Here is a 19,124-nt window from a genome sequence, read left to right as displayed (position 1 = left end):
ATTCACTTGACACCTATCAGATTACTTAGACGTCTTTCCATGTAACTACTCAGTAATCCCTCGAGTCCTAAACTCCAGTCAAAGACAGTAAACATCTGTACACGGTAACAAGAGGTTTGGAGAAAGCTGATATACTCTTAATGTACAGATAACTGATTTATGGGAAAACCACAATAGGACAGAAATGTTTTTTGTAGGATAAAATTCTGACAAAATGTACAGGGCAATACTTTCCCTTGATATTATTTTAATTTTATGCTTCTTCCTTCCGATCTTTCAAATTTCAATCATTAAGAAGCATGCTTGCTAGAACACAGAGTGGTGTGAATGAATTATATTAATCTATTGATATTGTTGTATCCAAACACATCACTTTGATAAGAGAAATTAGAGGAATTCTTTATCAGCCACTGGTACAGATACATAGCTTAACCTGGATGATGGCAATGTGCATGTATAGTTAATACTGCCACCTGACCAGGTTATTAATGACTTTGGTGCTTAATATAAATTTTCGATACTACATAGGAAAGTCTGTCACCTGATGGTGACTTTGGTATTATACAAACTGTCACCTGGTGGTGACTTTGGTATTATACAAACTGTCACCTGGTGGTGACTTTGGTACAGTACAAAAGGCCACCTAGTGGTAACTTTGATACTATATAAACTGCCACCTAAGTGACTTCGGTATTATACAAAGTGCCACCTGGTGGTGACTTTGGTATTATACAAACTGTCACCTGGTGGTGACTTTGGTACAGTACAAAAGGCCACCTAGTGGTAACTTTGATACTATATAAACTGCCACCTAAGTGACTTCGGTATTATACAAAGTGCCACCTGGTGGTGACTTTGGTATTATACAAACTGTCAACTGGTGGTGACTTTGGTATTATACAAACTGTCACCTGGTGGTGACTTTGGTACAGTACAAAAGGCCACCTAGTGGTAACTTTGATACTATATAAACTGCCACCTAAGTGACTTCGGTATTTTACAAACTGCCACTTGGTGGTGACTTTGGTATTATACAAACTGCCACCTGGCAGTGACTTTGGTACTATACAAACTGCCACCTAAATGACTTTGGTATTATACAAACTGCCATTTGGTGGTGACTTTGGTATTATTCAAACTGTCACATGGTGGTGAATTTGGTACTATACAAACTGCCATCTGGTGCCAACTTTGATACTTTACAAACTACCACTTGGTGGTGACTTTGGTACTCAACATGGTGACTTTGATACTATATAAACTGCCACCTGGTAGTGACTTTGGTACTATACAAACTGCCACCTGGTGGTGAATTTGGTACTATACAAACTGCCACCTGGTGGTGAATTTGGTACTATACAAACTGCCACCTGGTGGTGAATTTGGTACACTACAAACTGCCACCTGTTGGTGACTTTGGTACTGTACAAACTGCCACCTAAGTGACTGGTATTATACAAACTGCCATCTAAGTGACTTTGGTATTATAAAAACTGCCACTTGGTGGTGACATTGGTATTATACAAACTGCCACTTGGTGGTGACTTTGGTATTATTCAAACTGTCATATGGTGGTGACTTTGGTATTATTCAAACTGTCACATGGTGGTGAATTTGGTACTTTACAAACTTCCACCTGGTGCCAACTTTGATACTATACAAACTGCCACCTGGTGGTGACTTTGGTACTCAACATGGTGACTTTGATACTATACAAACTGCCACCTGGTGGTGACTTTGGTACTATACAAACTGCCACCTGGTGGTGACTTTGGTACTATACAAACTGCCACCTGGTGGTGAATTTGGTACTATACAAACTGCCACCTGGTGGTGAATTTGGTACTATACAAACTGCCACCTGGTGGTGAATTTGGAATTATACAAACTGCCACCTGGTGGTGATTTTAATATTATACAAACTGTCACCTGGTGGTGATTTTGGTACTATACAAACTTTGGTATTATACAAACTGTCACCTGGTGGTGATTTTGGTACTATACAAACTGCCACCTGGTGGTGACTTTGGTATTATACAAACTGCCACTTGGTGGTGACTTTGGTATTATACAAACTGTCACCTGGTGGTGATTTTGGTACTATACAAACCGCCACTTGGTGGTGACTTTGGTACTAGACAAACTGCCACCTGGTGGTGACTTTGGTATTATACAAACTGCCACTTGGTGGTGACTTTGGTATTATACAAACTGTCACCTGGTGGTGATTTTGGTACTTAATACAAACCGCCACTTGGTGGTGACTTTGGTACTTTACAAACTGCCATCTATTGATGAACTAGATACAGCATAAACCACATATTAGAGGGTGGTTTTGGCATAATGCATGATATCATACCGCACAAGGATTTCAGTACAATTTATGCTGCCACCTAGTGGTAAATCAGTCTGACGTCAGAATAAAACTGAGTATGGTGCGATGATCAGTGGTGTGTACCTATTTGGTCGGCAAGCTGCTTTCCTCTCTCCGTGGAAACGACCCTTTCATCCTCAAGGTCACACTTGTTGCCCACTAAAACTATCTGTGCATTATCCCATGAGTATGTCTTGATCTGAGTGCACCTGCAATGTAACAATAGCGCATGGTTCAGAGGAGAAAACAATAAAGGGCCAAAGGGAGGTAACTTTTGTAGACATCTCATCCTGTCCATATGTAAATCTCCGTTGAAAACGTTTGCTGAAAAAGAACCCTGTTTCAAAAGGAAATGGTTATTGGTAAAAGCAAGCTGAGGCATGCACAGATATAACTACACTACGTGTTAAAAGCTTTGGAAGCCTGCAGATAAAGATAACCAACAGCCTGCCCAAACACAAGACACAAACTCCAAACCATTAGGAAAACCTCCAACAAACAAATAGGTTCTTGTCATATAGATTCACCATCTAGTAAAAATAATCAATTTCCTTTTTACTCAAACAGGATCCATTTATCTTTCTGAAAACACACTTTCTATATGGCTGGTTCCATCACATGACAAAGCACCTATTGTTGTAGTAAGTGTTTAAATATGAAAAAAATCTATTTGCGAAAGGGAAGGCTAAGTACTCGTAAAGGCCAGATCAATGGTTTAAGCTGTCTGGCTGCATAACCAGTATCAAGATATCTGTATCAGATCTCTTTACATTTCTAATCATTGTATGCCAAGCATCAATAATTCTGTGTCTGAACTTTCAACATTTTCATTAAATTTACACTTGAATGAGGTTCTCTTCAACATAGTCTAAGAATAAAATAATTTGTTAACTCTTTTTTTAATAGAAATCAAAAGAAATTGATCTTCTTCCTAGCTCCTTCTTTATAATCAATATATTTCAATTACCAAGTAATCAAAGATCTTTATCAATTTCATTTCTATGAGCACATTGCTAAGCATTTCTAATATTTGAAGCTGAAATTATTGAATATTACATACCAATTGGATCTATTATTAATTTACTTTTACAGATTTTCCTCTAATGTTTCAACAAGAATGAGGAGGCAAATAAAAGTTCTTTAATAATAAAATACCATTATGGTTAATTTTACCAGGTATATATCCCATTGATCTGCCATCCGTACTTTTGGGAAGAGAATTGAAGCAACCAATCCTTAAAGGATTTGCCAGACACGTACAACTTCCAAAATAACCAATTACATGTACATACACAGTTAAGGTACCTTTTGAAATCAAAGGGCTTTGACAAGAAAGTCTGATTGCAACTGATTTAAGATATTTGACTGACAAATGTTCCTAAAATGACAGCAGTATTTTGTACTGATTTCAGATGAAATTTTAATTAAGTGATAAATTTTGATTATTAGTTGGTAATCATAAAAACCATTTTCAAACACAGTGATGTACATTTGGGGGTTTATCCCAGATGGTTATTGTGAATTTTATACAGAAACAGATTTGCATGTGTTGGCAGTAAAGCTAAGCCTAAGCATGCAAGGCACTGGCGGTCAGCAGTGTTACCTAGGTCCTTGGCCAGTTCTTCTCCTGTCTTAGTGGACACACAGCGCGACTCCTCAATGTCGCACTTGTTACCCACAAGTAAGATACAGGCGTTACTCCATCCGTGGGTCTTGATCTGAGTACACCTGGTCACAATACAAGCAGAGACAGAGGGTGACAACAGTCATACTCACAACATCTAGTGCTAAAACACAACATCAAGTGTTATATACAACAACAACCCTAAACAACACCCCTAGACTAATAACTATCTAAAATATCCCACTCTCTATCAAAACATCATTATAACTCTCTCTCAAAACATCACACTCTTTCTCAAAACATCACACTCTTTCTCAAAACATCACACACTCACTCTCAAAACATCACATACACTCTCTAAAAACATCACACTCTCTCTCAAAACATCACACTCTCTCTCAAAACATCACACTCACTCTCAAAACATCACACACTCTCTCTCAAAACATCACACACTCACTCTCAAAACATGATGTCATCACACACTCCTTCTCTCAAAACATTACACACTCTCTCAAAACATCACATCCTCCTCAAACAACACAAACACTCAAAACATCACATCCTCCTCAAACAACACAAACACTCAAAACATCACATCCTCCTCAAACAACACAAACACTCAAAACATCACGTCCTCCTCAAACAACACAAACACTCAAAACAGCACATCCTCCTCAAACAACACAAAGACACTCAAAACATCACATCATCCTCTAACAACACTAACACTCAAAACATCACATCCTCCTCAAACAACACAAAGAAACTCAAAACATCAAATCCTATTCAAACAACACACAGACACTCAAAACATCACATCCTCATCAACCAACACAGACTCTCAAAACATCACATCCTCCTAAAACAACATAAAGACACACAAAACATCACCTCCTCCTCAAATAACACAAAAACACATTAAAAACATCACATCCTCCTAAAACAACACAAAGACACTCAAAACATCACATCCTATTCAAACAACACACAGTGACTCAAAACATCACATCCTCCTCAAATAACACAAAGAAACTCAAAACATCACATCCTCCTCAAACAACACAAACACTCAAAACATCACATCCTCCTTAAACAACACAAAGACACTCAAAACATCACATCATCCTAAAACAACACAAACACTACAAACATCACATCCTCCTCAAAAATCACAAACACTCAAAACATCACATCCTCCTCAAACAACACAAAAACAGACTAAAAACATTACATCCTCCTAAAACAACACAAAGACACTCAAAACCTCACATCCTATTCAAACAACACACAGTCACTCAAAACATCACATCCTCCTCAAATAACACAAACACTCAAAACATCACATCCTCCTCAAACAACACAAACACTCAAAACATCACATCCTCCTCAAACAACACAAAGACACTCAAAACATCACATCCTCCTCAAACAACACAAACACTCAAAACATCACATCCTCCTCAAACAACACAAAGACACTCAAAACATCACATCCTATTCAAACAACACACAGTCACTCAAAACATCACATCCTCCTCAAATAACACAAACACTCAAAACATCACATCCTCCTAAAACAACACAAACACTCAAAACATCACATCCTCCTCAAACAACACAAAGACACTCAAAACATCACATCCTCCTCAAACAACACAAACACTCAAAACATCACATCCTCCTCAAACAACACAAAGACACTCAAAACATCACATCATCCTCTAACAACACTAACACTCAAAACATCACATCCTCCTCAAACAACACAAAGAAACTCAAAACATCAAATCCTATTCAAACAACACACAGACACTCAAAACATCACATCCTCATCAAACAACACAGACTCTCAAAACATCACATCCTCTTAAAACAACATAAAGACACACAAAACATCACCTCCTCCTCAAATAACACAAAAACACATTAAAAACATCACATCCTCCTAAAACAACACAAAGACACTCAAAACATTACATCCTATTCAAACAACACACAGTGACTCAAAACATCACATCCTCCTCAAATAACACAAAGAAACTCAAAACATCAAATCCTCCTCAAACAACACAAAGACACTCAAAACATCACATCCTCCTCAAACAACACAAACACTCAAAACATCACATCCTCCTCAAACAACACAAAGACACTCAAAACATCACATCATCCTCTAACAACACTAACACTCAAAACATCACATCCTCCTCAAACAACACAAAGAAACTCAAAACATCAAATCCTATTCAAACAACACACAGACACTCAAAACATCACATCCTCATCAAACAACACAGACTCTCAAAACATCACATCCTCTTAAAACAACATAAAGACACACAAAACATCACCTCCTCCTCAAATAACACAAAAACACATTAAAAACATCACATCCTCCTAAAACAACACAAAGACACTCAAAACATTACATCCTATTCAAACAACACACAGTGACTCAAAACATCACATCCTCCTCAAATAACACAAAGAAACTCAAAACATCAAATCCTCCTCAAACAACACAAACACTCAAAACATCACATCCTCCTTAAACAACACAAAGACACTCAAAACATCACATCCTCCTCAAACAACACAAAGACACTCAAAACATCACATCATCCTAAAACAACACAAACACTACAAACATCACATCCTCCTCAAACAACACAAACACTCAAAACATCACATCCTCCTCAAACAACACAAAAACAGACTAAAAACATCACATCCTCCTTAAACAACACAAAGACACTCAAAACATCACATCCTATTCAAACAACAAACAGTCACTCAAAACATCACATCCTCCTCAAACAACACAAAAACAGACTAAAAACATCACATCCTCCTAAAACAACACAAAGACAATCAAAACATCACATCCTATTCAAACAACAAACAGTCACTCAAAACATCACATCCTCCTCAAACAACACAAAGATACTCAAAACATCACATCGTCTTCAAACAGCATAATGACTCAAAGGTTACAAAACACACATTGAATTTAAACATCACAAACTTACTCAAGCATTAAAGTACTTCATCAAAGCACCACAAACTTCACAAGCATTAAAGTACTTCATCAAAGCACCACAAACTTCACAAACATACACAATGACCCAAAACAATAGAGTACCTCATCAAAGCACCACAAACTTCACAAACATACACACTGACCCAAAACAACAAATAACTCGTGAAAGCACCACAAACTTCACGAACATACACACTGACCCAAAACAACAAATAACTCGTGAAAGCACCACAAACTTCACGAACATACACACTGACCCAAAACAATAAATAACTCGTGAAAGCACCACAAACTTCACGAACATACACACTGACCCAAAACAACAAATAACTCGTGAAAGCACCACAAACTTGATTAAAACATCAAACACATCCTCTGAGTATTTAGTGTTCACATAGTTCACAACACTTTGTGCTAATGCTGTATATATGATAACATGCTATACAGATTTGTATGGTTTGTTAATGCACTACTGTAGAGTGACTAATATAGAGAGACTACATACAGGTTAGATCACTACAAATTATTCTAAACCTCGTTAAGTCAAAGTAGGATAGTTGGAAAATCTCTAAAGGTCAATGTTAACAACAAACATTCAAACACAAATACAAGAAAACCTTGTTATAATTCATTCAAAAGCAGTGGAGTTATTCTTAAACTTTAAGTTATCGTGGTATTCTATAAACCCTGTATATAATGCCCAATGGTGAACATTTTGGTTGGGACAAACAAAATGCTGTGATATAACCAGGATCTTCGTATGAAGTTCCAGTTTTCAAGGTCAAACTATTAATCAACTCATTCACCCCTGAAATTTAATAATGGACCGTTCTAGTCCTTGATTTAGGAGAGTCTTAATGTGTCTTCAGGGGGGAATAAGTTGATCAATAACTGTGAAAACATTTGACAGCAGAAAAATTAATTTTGAGACAACAAGGTTCGACTATCTTAGGTAAGAATTAATACAAGTTAAAAGTTTCCCAACAACATATACTCCTTCTCTCTTGAAACACAGCAAGCGACATTTCCCAAACCATTTGTTAGAATAAATTCCCAAAATATATTATTAATTATGTAGAAGGAAAACAAAGCAAAGAAGGAAGAAAAATATTGTGAAAGTTGTTTATTTAACCAAAAATATTATCAAAGTAAATAATTAAATGGAGGATGATGTTAAGGTTGATTTTTTAGAAGGAAAAATAATTTAGTTAATGTATAAGCAATGCTGAAACTAAATCCTGTAGGAAAAGTTTAATTACCATAGATCAATATAGTTTGAAAGTATAATCTAATTCTGTATTATCAATATAAGCTTAATTCAGTCATGGTCATGAATATTAATTACCACAATTTCCAACATCAACTCAGGAAATGATATTTTTGGTGGCTGGTAGGATTGATATTGACTGGTGTACTAAACAAATGTTTTCTAGATCAAGCACTAAAGAGTTAGTGAAGAATTATTATATCTTTGATTCCCTCACCCACATCAACTAATAAGATCAAGCTAGAATTAATAAACAAGCAGATGTTAGCAAATTTAGATATCTATCAATAATGAACCTTTGACAAGGTCAATATTGTCTTACACATGTATCAACCTGGTAAAATCAAATATTGACCAACAGGAAATCAAAATTACCAGAGTTTAACATTTTACATACATTCTGGGAAGACCTGAATTCTAAAGATAATGTGTAATTAGTTTTAAATAATGAATTGTGATTTTTAAGCAGATAAACATGTAAATTGAAAACCCCTGCTATGACCAAAGGGCAGTGCAATAAGAAATACAATGTGCAATACTGATTTCTAATTAATTGTTTAAAAATGTATCAAATTATTGACCTTAACATAACAATAAATGTTTAAGCAAATGATCATGAGAGATAACCATATTCTGAGCATATCTAATAATATCAATTAATTGACAGCTCTAGAACCTTCTATAAAATTGAGATGTGATGAAGAAATCCCCCTGCCAAACCCCAAGATATTGTTAACACTGTTCTGAAAATTCTATAAAAATAACAAAGTGATGAACCAGGTAACAGATGTGTTGGGAGTGAACAAAACCTGTATGAATGAAACAGGTGAATGTCTATACGGCAATCCCTTGTACAAACTGTTGACTTGTTAATGTGTGGGCGGGGAATAAAGTAACGATAATTTGTAACTTCATCTACTCAATGTGAACCAATTTACAACATTGTATTGTTTAACTGACACACAATAAACCAAATTTGTGTCTTTGTTTAATTTAAGTCAGTTGAAGCATCAGTAAATAAAACAATATTGATCTACCTCATCCATACGAAGCTATCTAGACCGTGATATCGCATTCAACTGAAGAGAATAGAATTACCTACAGCCCAACCTGGCCTCGAGATAAAGGTTAATGTTATATCTTTAATCCATATTCCTTTAGAACAATAGATATTAACAGTAGTAGTTATTAATACATGATGTCTTTGTGAATTGATGTCAAAAGGATGGGAGGTAACTTCATAAACAAAGGGAGATAACAGAAAAACACAATTAATATTGATAGGTAGAACTGAAAATATTGAAAATCGATGAAGATATAATATACTAATATTGATAAATATAGTTTAACAATATGCAGTTATAATTGATTTTGTTTGCCTTTTAAAAATAATATTATAAGCTTGAAACCCATATTTCAAACAAAATTACTCAATAGGCAAACAAGAATACTAATAAGCATAATATAGGATCAAATGACTCTGCAATGAAAAAAAAAAATAGTCATCTCTATTTTGCTGAAAAATTATTATGCAAGTGACGCAGCTTCAATTTCCATATCATAAAATGTCAAATACAAAATTTATGTACACTTATGTATAATCATGTATTAGCCAATGAAAATGTGTCTTACAAATAAAACTTACCAATCATGTACAGCGTTAAAGGATTCCTCATTTGTGACATCATACATTAGTATAAATCCCATAGCACCACGATAATAAGCTGTTGTTATAGTTCTGTACCTCTCCTGACCAGCTGTGTCCTGTCAACATAAATACATCACTCGGTATTGCCTCATATCTATATACACCAAGACACAATACCAACCTCAGAGCAGTAACATATACACGGGAATATCTTAAAAATATAAAACTCAAAATTTTAAAGAAAGCATATATCATTCTTATCATTTTTTCAGATGAAAGCAACTTTACATGATATATATATATGTGCAACTTGTTGATATTTTAGTAAAAATGTAACTTGAAAAATCACATGTCACGGGGACCAGCATATTTGGCTGGTATCGCCAGGTTTTCCGATTATACAGGTTTTTATTGCAATGAAAGAAAATGCCATACAATAATGTCAGAATACACAGGGATCTGTAGTTATGCTATATCATCAATATATATACAGTCACACCTCTTACTGAAAGGTGATGGAATTATGGTAAGTCTTTGAGTATTCCAAATACTGTTTTATCACATAATCCACCTGATATCCAGTGATTTCGCCTGGGTAATATTTTTGCATATGTCACTAGTGTAATATGACATGGATCAATTTTCATTGGCTGGAAATTCATTGTGACGTCAGAGAGAAACAATAAAATGACGTCAGGAAATATGACGTGACGTCAGGATGACGAGGACAGCAGGACAAAATGTCGGCCTTTAATTGATTTTCAGAATTCATTTTGACGCGAAATTCTTTGTTTTGTAGGTATTTGTAGATATGTGATAACAAGTATCTTAAATTTGTGTTCATTTCATATGAGATTTTATGAAACTCGTCTTAAAGTTTTAATTTTTGCTCGCCAAGGCTCGCAAAAATAAAAACATCTTAGACTCGTTTCATAAAATCTCATATGAAATGAACACTCATGTAATATAAGATCCTATATGTACAATACTATAAAGTCAACTACCCAAGGGACAGAGGTTAAATGGTCTTTATAGCCAGGTGGTCTTTATACACAGGTTGTGTTGAAATTAATCATTTAAGCCCCTGGAAGAAAAGTGGCCTTATTTAGCAGATGATCTATACGGAGGTGGTCACTTATAAAGACAGGGGTGAGTTTTACTGTATTCAAGTTAAGTGTTCTTGAATCCTACAACAAAATACAGTATAGTTCAAATAAAGCATTAAGGCCTTTAGTTGTAAAAGTTCTTGAATCCTACAACAAAATACAGTATAGTTCAAATAAAGCATTAAGGCCTTTAGTTGTAAAAGTTATGTTCTAGCCAACAAGGTTCACTATACATCCCTCTCTTCTGTAACATTGAAATGTGTTAGGTCGTTTTATTTTGTTTAAAAAACGCGAAGAGTTAGGTTTAAAATCTCTGGCATAACTAAAGTATTTCTCCATTAGTGTAGCTACAGAGACATCATTAACACTACGTACAACCCATACTATCATGCTCATCATGCTGCATTGGTAGATTAGTGTGTTGTTAACTTCAGAATTTATAAATGAAAACTTCATGACCACTTTTAGAAATGAAAGCTACACATGAAATGTTTCTGTTAATTAAATACCGTAATGCTTTTGGCTCAATGGAAAATAGAAAACTTCGGTTAAGTTTGAACGTAAAAGGAAATTTTGTTTCCATTTCTTTTTTCCATCCTCTTCTTTTATGTTTTTCTTCAACAGGATAGTTTTAATAAAATTCCTGTTTTCATGGAATGCATTAGCTTGTACTGTCTGAGCCAGTTTTTTTGATGACTTGACAAAATATAACAAACAAATGACAAAAAAGATGAACAAAGGAGTTCTATATGATACAAGGGTAACATTGAATTTGTTCACAGGAGCGGAAAATATCACAACAAATTCACTTCCATCTTTTTTTAAAGGTCAGCTTTGACAAAGGTCATAAACCAACTACAAGGACTTTATCAGGACATTATCAATGTTATCATCAAGAATAACTCATGCATGTAATAAAGAGCTACACATATATCCTTCCAGCCTTCCTCTACAATAAAATGTACATATCATTACATTATCTGATAGAAGTGAGAGGACAGAATGAATCACAATAAACAAATTATTGTGAAAGAAATACCCAATTCATTTATTTTTTGCTGCTGGTATATATTGTGTATATATATAATTATGTGTAAAATGATCTGTTTAAGACTACAATTTTGTTTTGCTGTGGGCGTCACAAAGACTTAGATAATCTTTTAAAACCTAAACCCATTTTGTTTATTTTCATTCTACAACAAACAGAATCGAACCTGGCCCATAAATGTGCCCAGAGTTTTATAAAGAACAAGTGACTGCTTTGTTACCTATTTGCTATTTTAAGACAAAATTATTGGCTTTATAAGGCTTAAAAACTGTATTATAGTATAGCACTTATTCTAACCACAATGTTATATGATAACTATTACGAGAATTCAGAAGATTGTATTGACACCTTTATTGCTTCAAAAATATCCATTCTACAGTTCTATGTTATGTTTCGTGCTTTCGTCTTTTTAAACATGGACACAAAAAAATATGAAATCCATGATTTTCAAGCTTCAAAATTACACATCTCCCCAAATGGATCTGACAGAAACCTACAAAAATATATAAAGGAATACTGGGTAGTACATATATAAAGGAATACAGGGTGAAGATTACCTACATATCATATAAAGGAATAGGGTATATTCTATATGATTCTGTCTGGAGTAATATCTAAACATTCCTTCCCAAGATAATCCATCAAGCAAACAACATTTTAAATTTAGTTCACGATTTCACGTTACAGCTGAAGGCCTTGATTAACCACTAGCTATCTATGTTTAACCCGACAGCCTCACACGTGTATAATATCAACTTATGTCCTGTGGACCAACACATTTATTTGATATTTTTCTATTTTTGATCTGATCCATTTCAATGATATCTATATACAACATCAATAGCACATAAAAAGTAATTTATATCTCTCCTATCAGATCAGATCTATCCCTACCAACAGTAGGAGTACGCAGAGTAAGTACGTGGCATGTTTTATAATGATGGTATCTATGTATACCATGTCATAACATATTAGGTTATGTATAAACAGCACGACTATTAATCAAATTATAGAATGAGAACGGACAGTTCTGTTGATCTATATATAGGATACTATCACTTGCTATGATAGATATCATTAACACACATTTTGTAATTGATCTGTATTTTATGGATAAACAAGATATATGTACAAACTTTTTTAATCATGATCAATGCAATAACCTGTTAAAACCGATCCTTGTCTAATCGGAATCCCTGCCTATTCTGACATAAGTCTATGGCATCACCATTGTCCCTGTAGTTTATCTGTATGTTCTATATGTGTTCATTGTTTATGTTTTTGTGAATACTCATAACTGTCCTATCATTGTGTAATTTTATTTGTTCTTTTTTTGTGTCTTGACAAAGGGGCAGATTGCCTCGAAAATTTGACAATTTTTTTTGTCCACACTGTTAGAATTACTTCTCTGCCCTGTATATTCCTCCTTGGTTTATAATAACGAAAACCTGTATAATCCAGAAACCTGTCTATACCTGCAAGGTATGCATGTCCAAGAGACATCTGTTTTTGACAAGTCACATATGGAGAAAGATTGATAGAGCAAAGGAGACCAGGAATAACAGAGAAGAGAAGAATAACAGAGAAAATGAAAAGATAAAGACAGTAAAAGACTAGCTGACATAGAAATACATAGAACAGATTGACTGAGAAAAGGAGACCAGGAATGACAGAGAAGAATAACAGAGAAAATGAAAAGATAAAGACAGGAAAAGACTAGCTGACATAGAAATACATAGAACAGATTGACTGAGAAAAGGAGACCAGGAATGACAGAGAAGAATAACAGAGAAAATGAAAAGATAAAGACAGGAAAAGACTAGCTGACATAGAAATACATAGAACAGATTGACTGAGAAAAGGAGACCAGGAATGACAGAGAAGAATAACAGAGATAATGAAAAGATAAAGACAGGAAAAGACTAGCTGACATAGAAATACATAGAACAGACTGACTGAGAACAGAAGATAATGGAATAGGGAAAGTCTAACTAATAATAGGGTAGGGAGATAGAGAGAATGAAATAAAGTTATAAAGATTGAGAAAAATATTACAGAGAAAATACAGACAAAGAAACGGAAATGATGAATAAAAGATAAAATGATATAAAATACATGTATATAATTGTAACAAATTCTTATTGAATGGTAGCGAAGGAAAATTTAATCAAAATTTCACTGAATTTTTTTTCAGTGGTTTCAGAGAAGAAGTTGATAATGGATTTTAATGACCACAAGGAATAAAAGGCAGAAAGAAAATGTCACTCAAGATAAAAAAGACTAAGAGAGAAACAGAGAAGGAAAAAGAAAAAATGAAGAAAGTATAAATGGTTTGGTCACCATAGCCCCGAGAGGAAACTTAACGAGGTCTGATTGATGATATTGATTATCCACATATACAACTGAGGAAAAGTGTTAGCGTCATCATCTTGCCTCGGATATAATGAGAGCAATTAAAGGCCTTGTCCCTTCTCCAGGGAATAATGTTAACGATTGGGTGTCAAAAACACGACCAATTGGAAAAAATGCACTATAGCCATCACCTGAACAGATTAGAATCATTGACGATTAGTTATGCTAAGTTAATTTCCTCTTCGGGCCAATTTCATTTGATGGTTCTCTTTGTGGTAGGTGGCCAATAAGAGCTATTTTTATCTGAGAGACAGCAGAAGATCCTTTACATAAATATACTTCAGTACACATAACGGCAGGTTGATGTGCCAAGTTTAGCTGAAACAATTACGATTGATCCAGTCATGCTAAAGTTGGGATCGGTTCAAACGACTGGCACACGTCAGCCTAGAGAGAGACAGTGATCAATATTAGTCTTCATACGGCGGTACTGACGAACATTTCCACAGTATATTGTGTGCCAAGGTACCAATCCTCTTCTACAAGGTTCCAATCAGATGGAATCCGTGTTTTAACACCAGTCGTCTCAGACTAATTCTTCAACCCACACATACAGCTAGTATATGACAAAATATATGACTTTAAATCTTATGGTTCAGTGTTTCTACATATCTTGATTACCTATAGTGTAGGGAATGATGAATCCCTCTGACTCCAGTTGATAGCAACTTAAACTGTAACCTAGTTTTTGACTGCACAAGGTCAACTTTTGACAAAAATTGGTGTCGAAAAACATGCAGGCGGAGATCCTTGACAATCATTTCAGCCTTAATAGAACAGTTATGACCAAAAGATCTTTTTGAATCAGGGCTTCGTCCAGCAACTAATCCCTTTACAATTTTATTTTACAATTTAAATTTGATTGTAACTTTGTACTAAAAAAACAGTGATGTATAGATCTGTGTTTGGATAAACTACCTTGATAACTCAATGCGACCTTCAAAATACATGCTGTAGTATCAAATCATTGATTATGCAAGATTATAATATCGTAAGGACGTCACACCCTACAGGTATTGTAATATACATCAAGTTAAAAAAAGTTTCATTCAGATTATTGTTTAAGATTATAAATAATTTATTGTAAAAGCCATCAGCAGAAAACAATTGCCTGCATTCAATACCACATAATTCCAGCTCCTGCATGAGAAGCTACAATGTGTAACGTTTGTATAATTCGGTAGAAAGTTTACCAGGCAATTTCCATCAATATATAATTATTTGAAAGGTGGCAAACAGAAAAACCCATCCAATCAAGTTGCAGCAGACTCATTAAATATCTATAGTTTGGGGTGAAAAAACACATGAGGTTCGATTAAGCACAGTTACATTCCAATACACATTTTCAAAAGACATTGTTACAGATTTTTTTTCTCTTTTCTGTTCTTGATCTTAGGTAAAATAAACATATCTTAAAGCAATTTCACAAATTCCGTCATCAGTTAGATGAGCTTTGTGGATCTAATCCCCATGGTCACATTCAAGTGACAACAGACAATCGTTGAGTGTTAGGCAATTGTAGAACTATGGAATTGTTCAATATGCAGGGTTTGTAAGATAATAAAATAATGTTGTTTGAGAACAATTAGTCCAGCCTAATGGTGATTATGAAATCACATTGTCGTCACAAGGGATTGTATGATATCAGAAACACCAGATTTTAAGGTGCACTCTAATCCTACAATCCCACTTCACTTTCTCGCACTGCCACATTGTATTTTCTACATCAATATTAATAGGTGTTGACTAGGGGATGATTGTTTGGTGTGCTGGTTATTCGACCTCATTTGGTGTGAAGTCTGACCAACCATTGACATATGGCCACATATTTCTCAAGAGGTGGAGGGCCAGTGGTAAAATGACAGACCATCTGTGGACACCTATTCTTCGCAGGATGATACAACTGTCAAAATGACTTTGACATCTATAGATTAAATATGTAGACTATTTATAAACAATGAACATTTTAATATAACATTAGGAATATTTATGGATGACGTTTTCTAGTGATTGAAGTTTCTTGTTTCTGTATTCTTCATAAATCATCAATAGTGCAAGATGAATACATAAGCCCTATGTAAAAGTTGTATGATCTTCAGCGCTCACATATTGCATACAATTTCCACAGGAAATGTAGGACAGTTGAACACTGCAAACTGTCATTTACCAAATATTTTGAAATATTCTCTTTCACAGAAAGCTCATTTAGCTTAAATAATTTACTAAATCATTATTCTATCACTATCCTACCAATATCATGACAGTAAAATATATATTCAAAAGCACATAGATCTGATACCCAGCCCCTAAGTTTTATTATTTGAACATCCTATTATTATTAACAGCCAGGGTCATGTAAGGACATGTCATGGTTTGTTGGTGGAGGAAAGCCGGAGTATCCAGAGAAAAAACAAAGATCTGCGGTCAGTACCTGGCAACTGCCCCACATGGGATTCGAAACCCCATCCCAGAGGTGAAGAGCTTGTGGTAATATGTGGGACATGTTAACCACTTAGCCACTGCAGCCCCCCACTGCCTCTAAGTATTGTATGACATGTCCATGTAGTTTTTGATAATGATGTGTACATTTTTCTAGGCTGGTGACATATCCAATCATTAAATGTGTTAGGTAAATGTCAGGAAACACACGTAGTAATTCAGTAACATGATTCTGCAGGAGAATTCAAACATCAGTATTAACCAATCTATGACACTACTCTCACAAATTATGTATCACAAACAAGAATGAGGTAGTCTAAAAAAGATATAACTTAAAAATAACTTGAAATCAAAAGGAATGAAGGAAGACAACTTCATGACCTAGCTGTTCCATATTCAGGCCTCAATATGTGGCATTTATAACAGATTTCATCGTTAGAAACCCACGAGTTACCGCTCTAACAGTTGTTGTGGGGTTTTTGACGATAACAGATCCAAGTAACTTTCAAAAGGCATTTCAATAGAACAAGGATGAATGAAGCAATAACATGGCAATATCGAAGCAACAAATTGTCAATTATCTTATTTTATTCTGTAAACAGACAGGTTCATTTAAGGATGTACCTGTTTTAAGAGATTGAAAGGAAGCAAGAGTACCCAGGCAAAATTCACCAACTTGCCGTATATGCTACAGTCAGTCAGTACCTGGTAACTTCCTCAAGGAAAATTTAAAGACAAAATCTAGAGGCCAAGGGCAGCCAGTGGCATTTAATTGGAATACCTCAACCACTCCAACACTCAGTCCCCAAATTATATGATTGAGTACATCATGTTTATACAATATAAGTTATTGCTACAACAACTAAAGGCAATAAGAAAAAGAAACTTACCCAAATTTGTAGTTTTACTCTTTTGTCCTGTCGAAACACTGTTTTTACTTTGAAATCTATGCCCACTGTGCTTACAAACGCGGATGTGAAAGAGTCATCAGCATATCTAAACAAGAATGAGGTTTTACCCACACTGCTGTTTCCAATAATTAGAAGTTTGAACATATAATCAAAGTTCTGGTCTGCAGCGTCCTTCTGCCATTTCGAATCGTTTGCCGAAGCCATCTGTGAAAGAAACAAAAATATGATATCAATGTTGTGTTAAATTGAGTAGTTGTACTTAACACATCTAAAATTATGTAAGAACCAAGGAGTCATCAACCTTGACATTTGTCTGAAAGACATGAAATGTAATCCTTAGACATGATATTTCCAATGAAGTAGCAATGAAATATTTTGTCTGAAAGCCTGTCTACCTAAAACTTAAGGTTGTTCAATTTAGCTTTGCACAACCTTTCACCTTTGTACCTGGTCTCTACAAAGGATTCACCAATACTGTATAGCATTGTACCTTAAATTCATTCACTGATTCATTAGAGAAATGAACTGTGATCTTCCTAATAGTGGTTTTAACGTCCCAAACACAGTCTTCAGTCCTTGCTTTGGTGAACCAGCTAGCTCATACAAACATATTTGATAACGGTATAGCAATGGTTGAAATAGTGTAAAATTCCTAAGGCTATTTGAACCATTGACCAAAATCCTAACAAGATTTAATCAATTGAAGAAATACAAAATCTGTCAGTCATCAGCCCTTTCTCCCTGAGGTAAAGTTGAAAGTTAGTATTTACTGAAGGGTGAACCATCTGTTGTATATATTTGCTTTTTACCAGATTTTGTTTCTTTTTATATGTTATATGGTTGTGTTCATTTAGAAATTTATTATTAATCTTCCAGAGTAATCTCCCTTGATAATAAACTGCCCTTACAAGTTAATAACATAGACAGAACCCCACGACAATATTCCATGTTAGACTAATCGGTGATAATTTAGTAAAGCTCATTTTAATCAATCTCAATACAATCATGAGTTATGTCCCTTGCTTGATATTTCTTAAGTAAACTGTGCACGTGGTTGTGTGATAATTGTTAAATGTGTAAATGACTTGATGTAAACACAAGAATACCTATATATCTGTGTAGAGTTATTCTGTAGTTGTGAGCACAATATTTCAGAAGGAATTGTTCCTGTTGATCTAGGTCCTAAAGGACAACCCACAGTATGGTGAAACTATCCAAGTATGTGTACTGAGGGTAATGTTATCTGTGTGCA

General features: G+C 34.8%; 1 protein-coding gene across 1 annotated transcript in view; it reads right to left on the bottom strand.

Annotated features, from left to right (window-relative positions):
- Positions 1-18,076, bottom strand: part of LOC138325259 (ras-related protein Rab-3-like) — a 34,861-nt gene extending 16,785 nt beyond the window's left edge. Inside the window, exons 1-3 of the mRNA XM_069270788.1 lie at positions 17,852-18,076; positions 9,954-10,072; positions 2,459-2,583 (exon numbers count right to left, since the gene is read on the bottom strand). Coding sequence (XP_069126889.1) covers positions 2,459-2,583; positions 9,954-10,072; positions 17,852-18,076 — 469 coding nt within the window. The remainder of the gene's footprint in view (positions 1-2,458; positions 2,584-9,953; positions 10,073-17,851) is intronic.
- Between the last annotated feature and the right edge of the window lie 1,048 nt (positions 18,077-19,124).

The sequence above is a fragment of the Argopecten irradians genome, chromosome 6, assembly GCF_041381155.1.
Source record: "Argopecten irradians isolate NY chromosome 6, Ai_NY, whole genome shotgun sequence".
Taxonomy (NCBI): Eukaryota; Metazoa; Mollusca; class Bivalvia; order Pectinida; family Pectinidae; genus Argopecten; species Argopecten irradians.
This window is presented reverse-complemented; position numbering and strand designations above follow the sequence as displayed.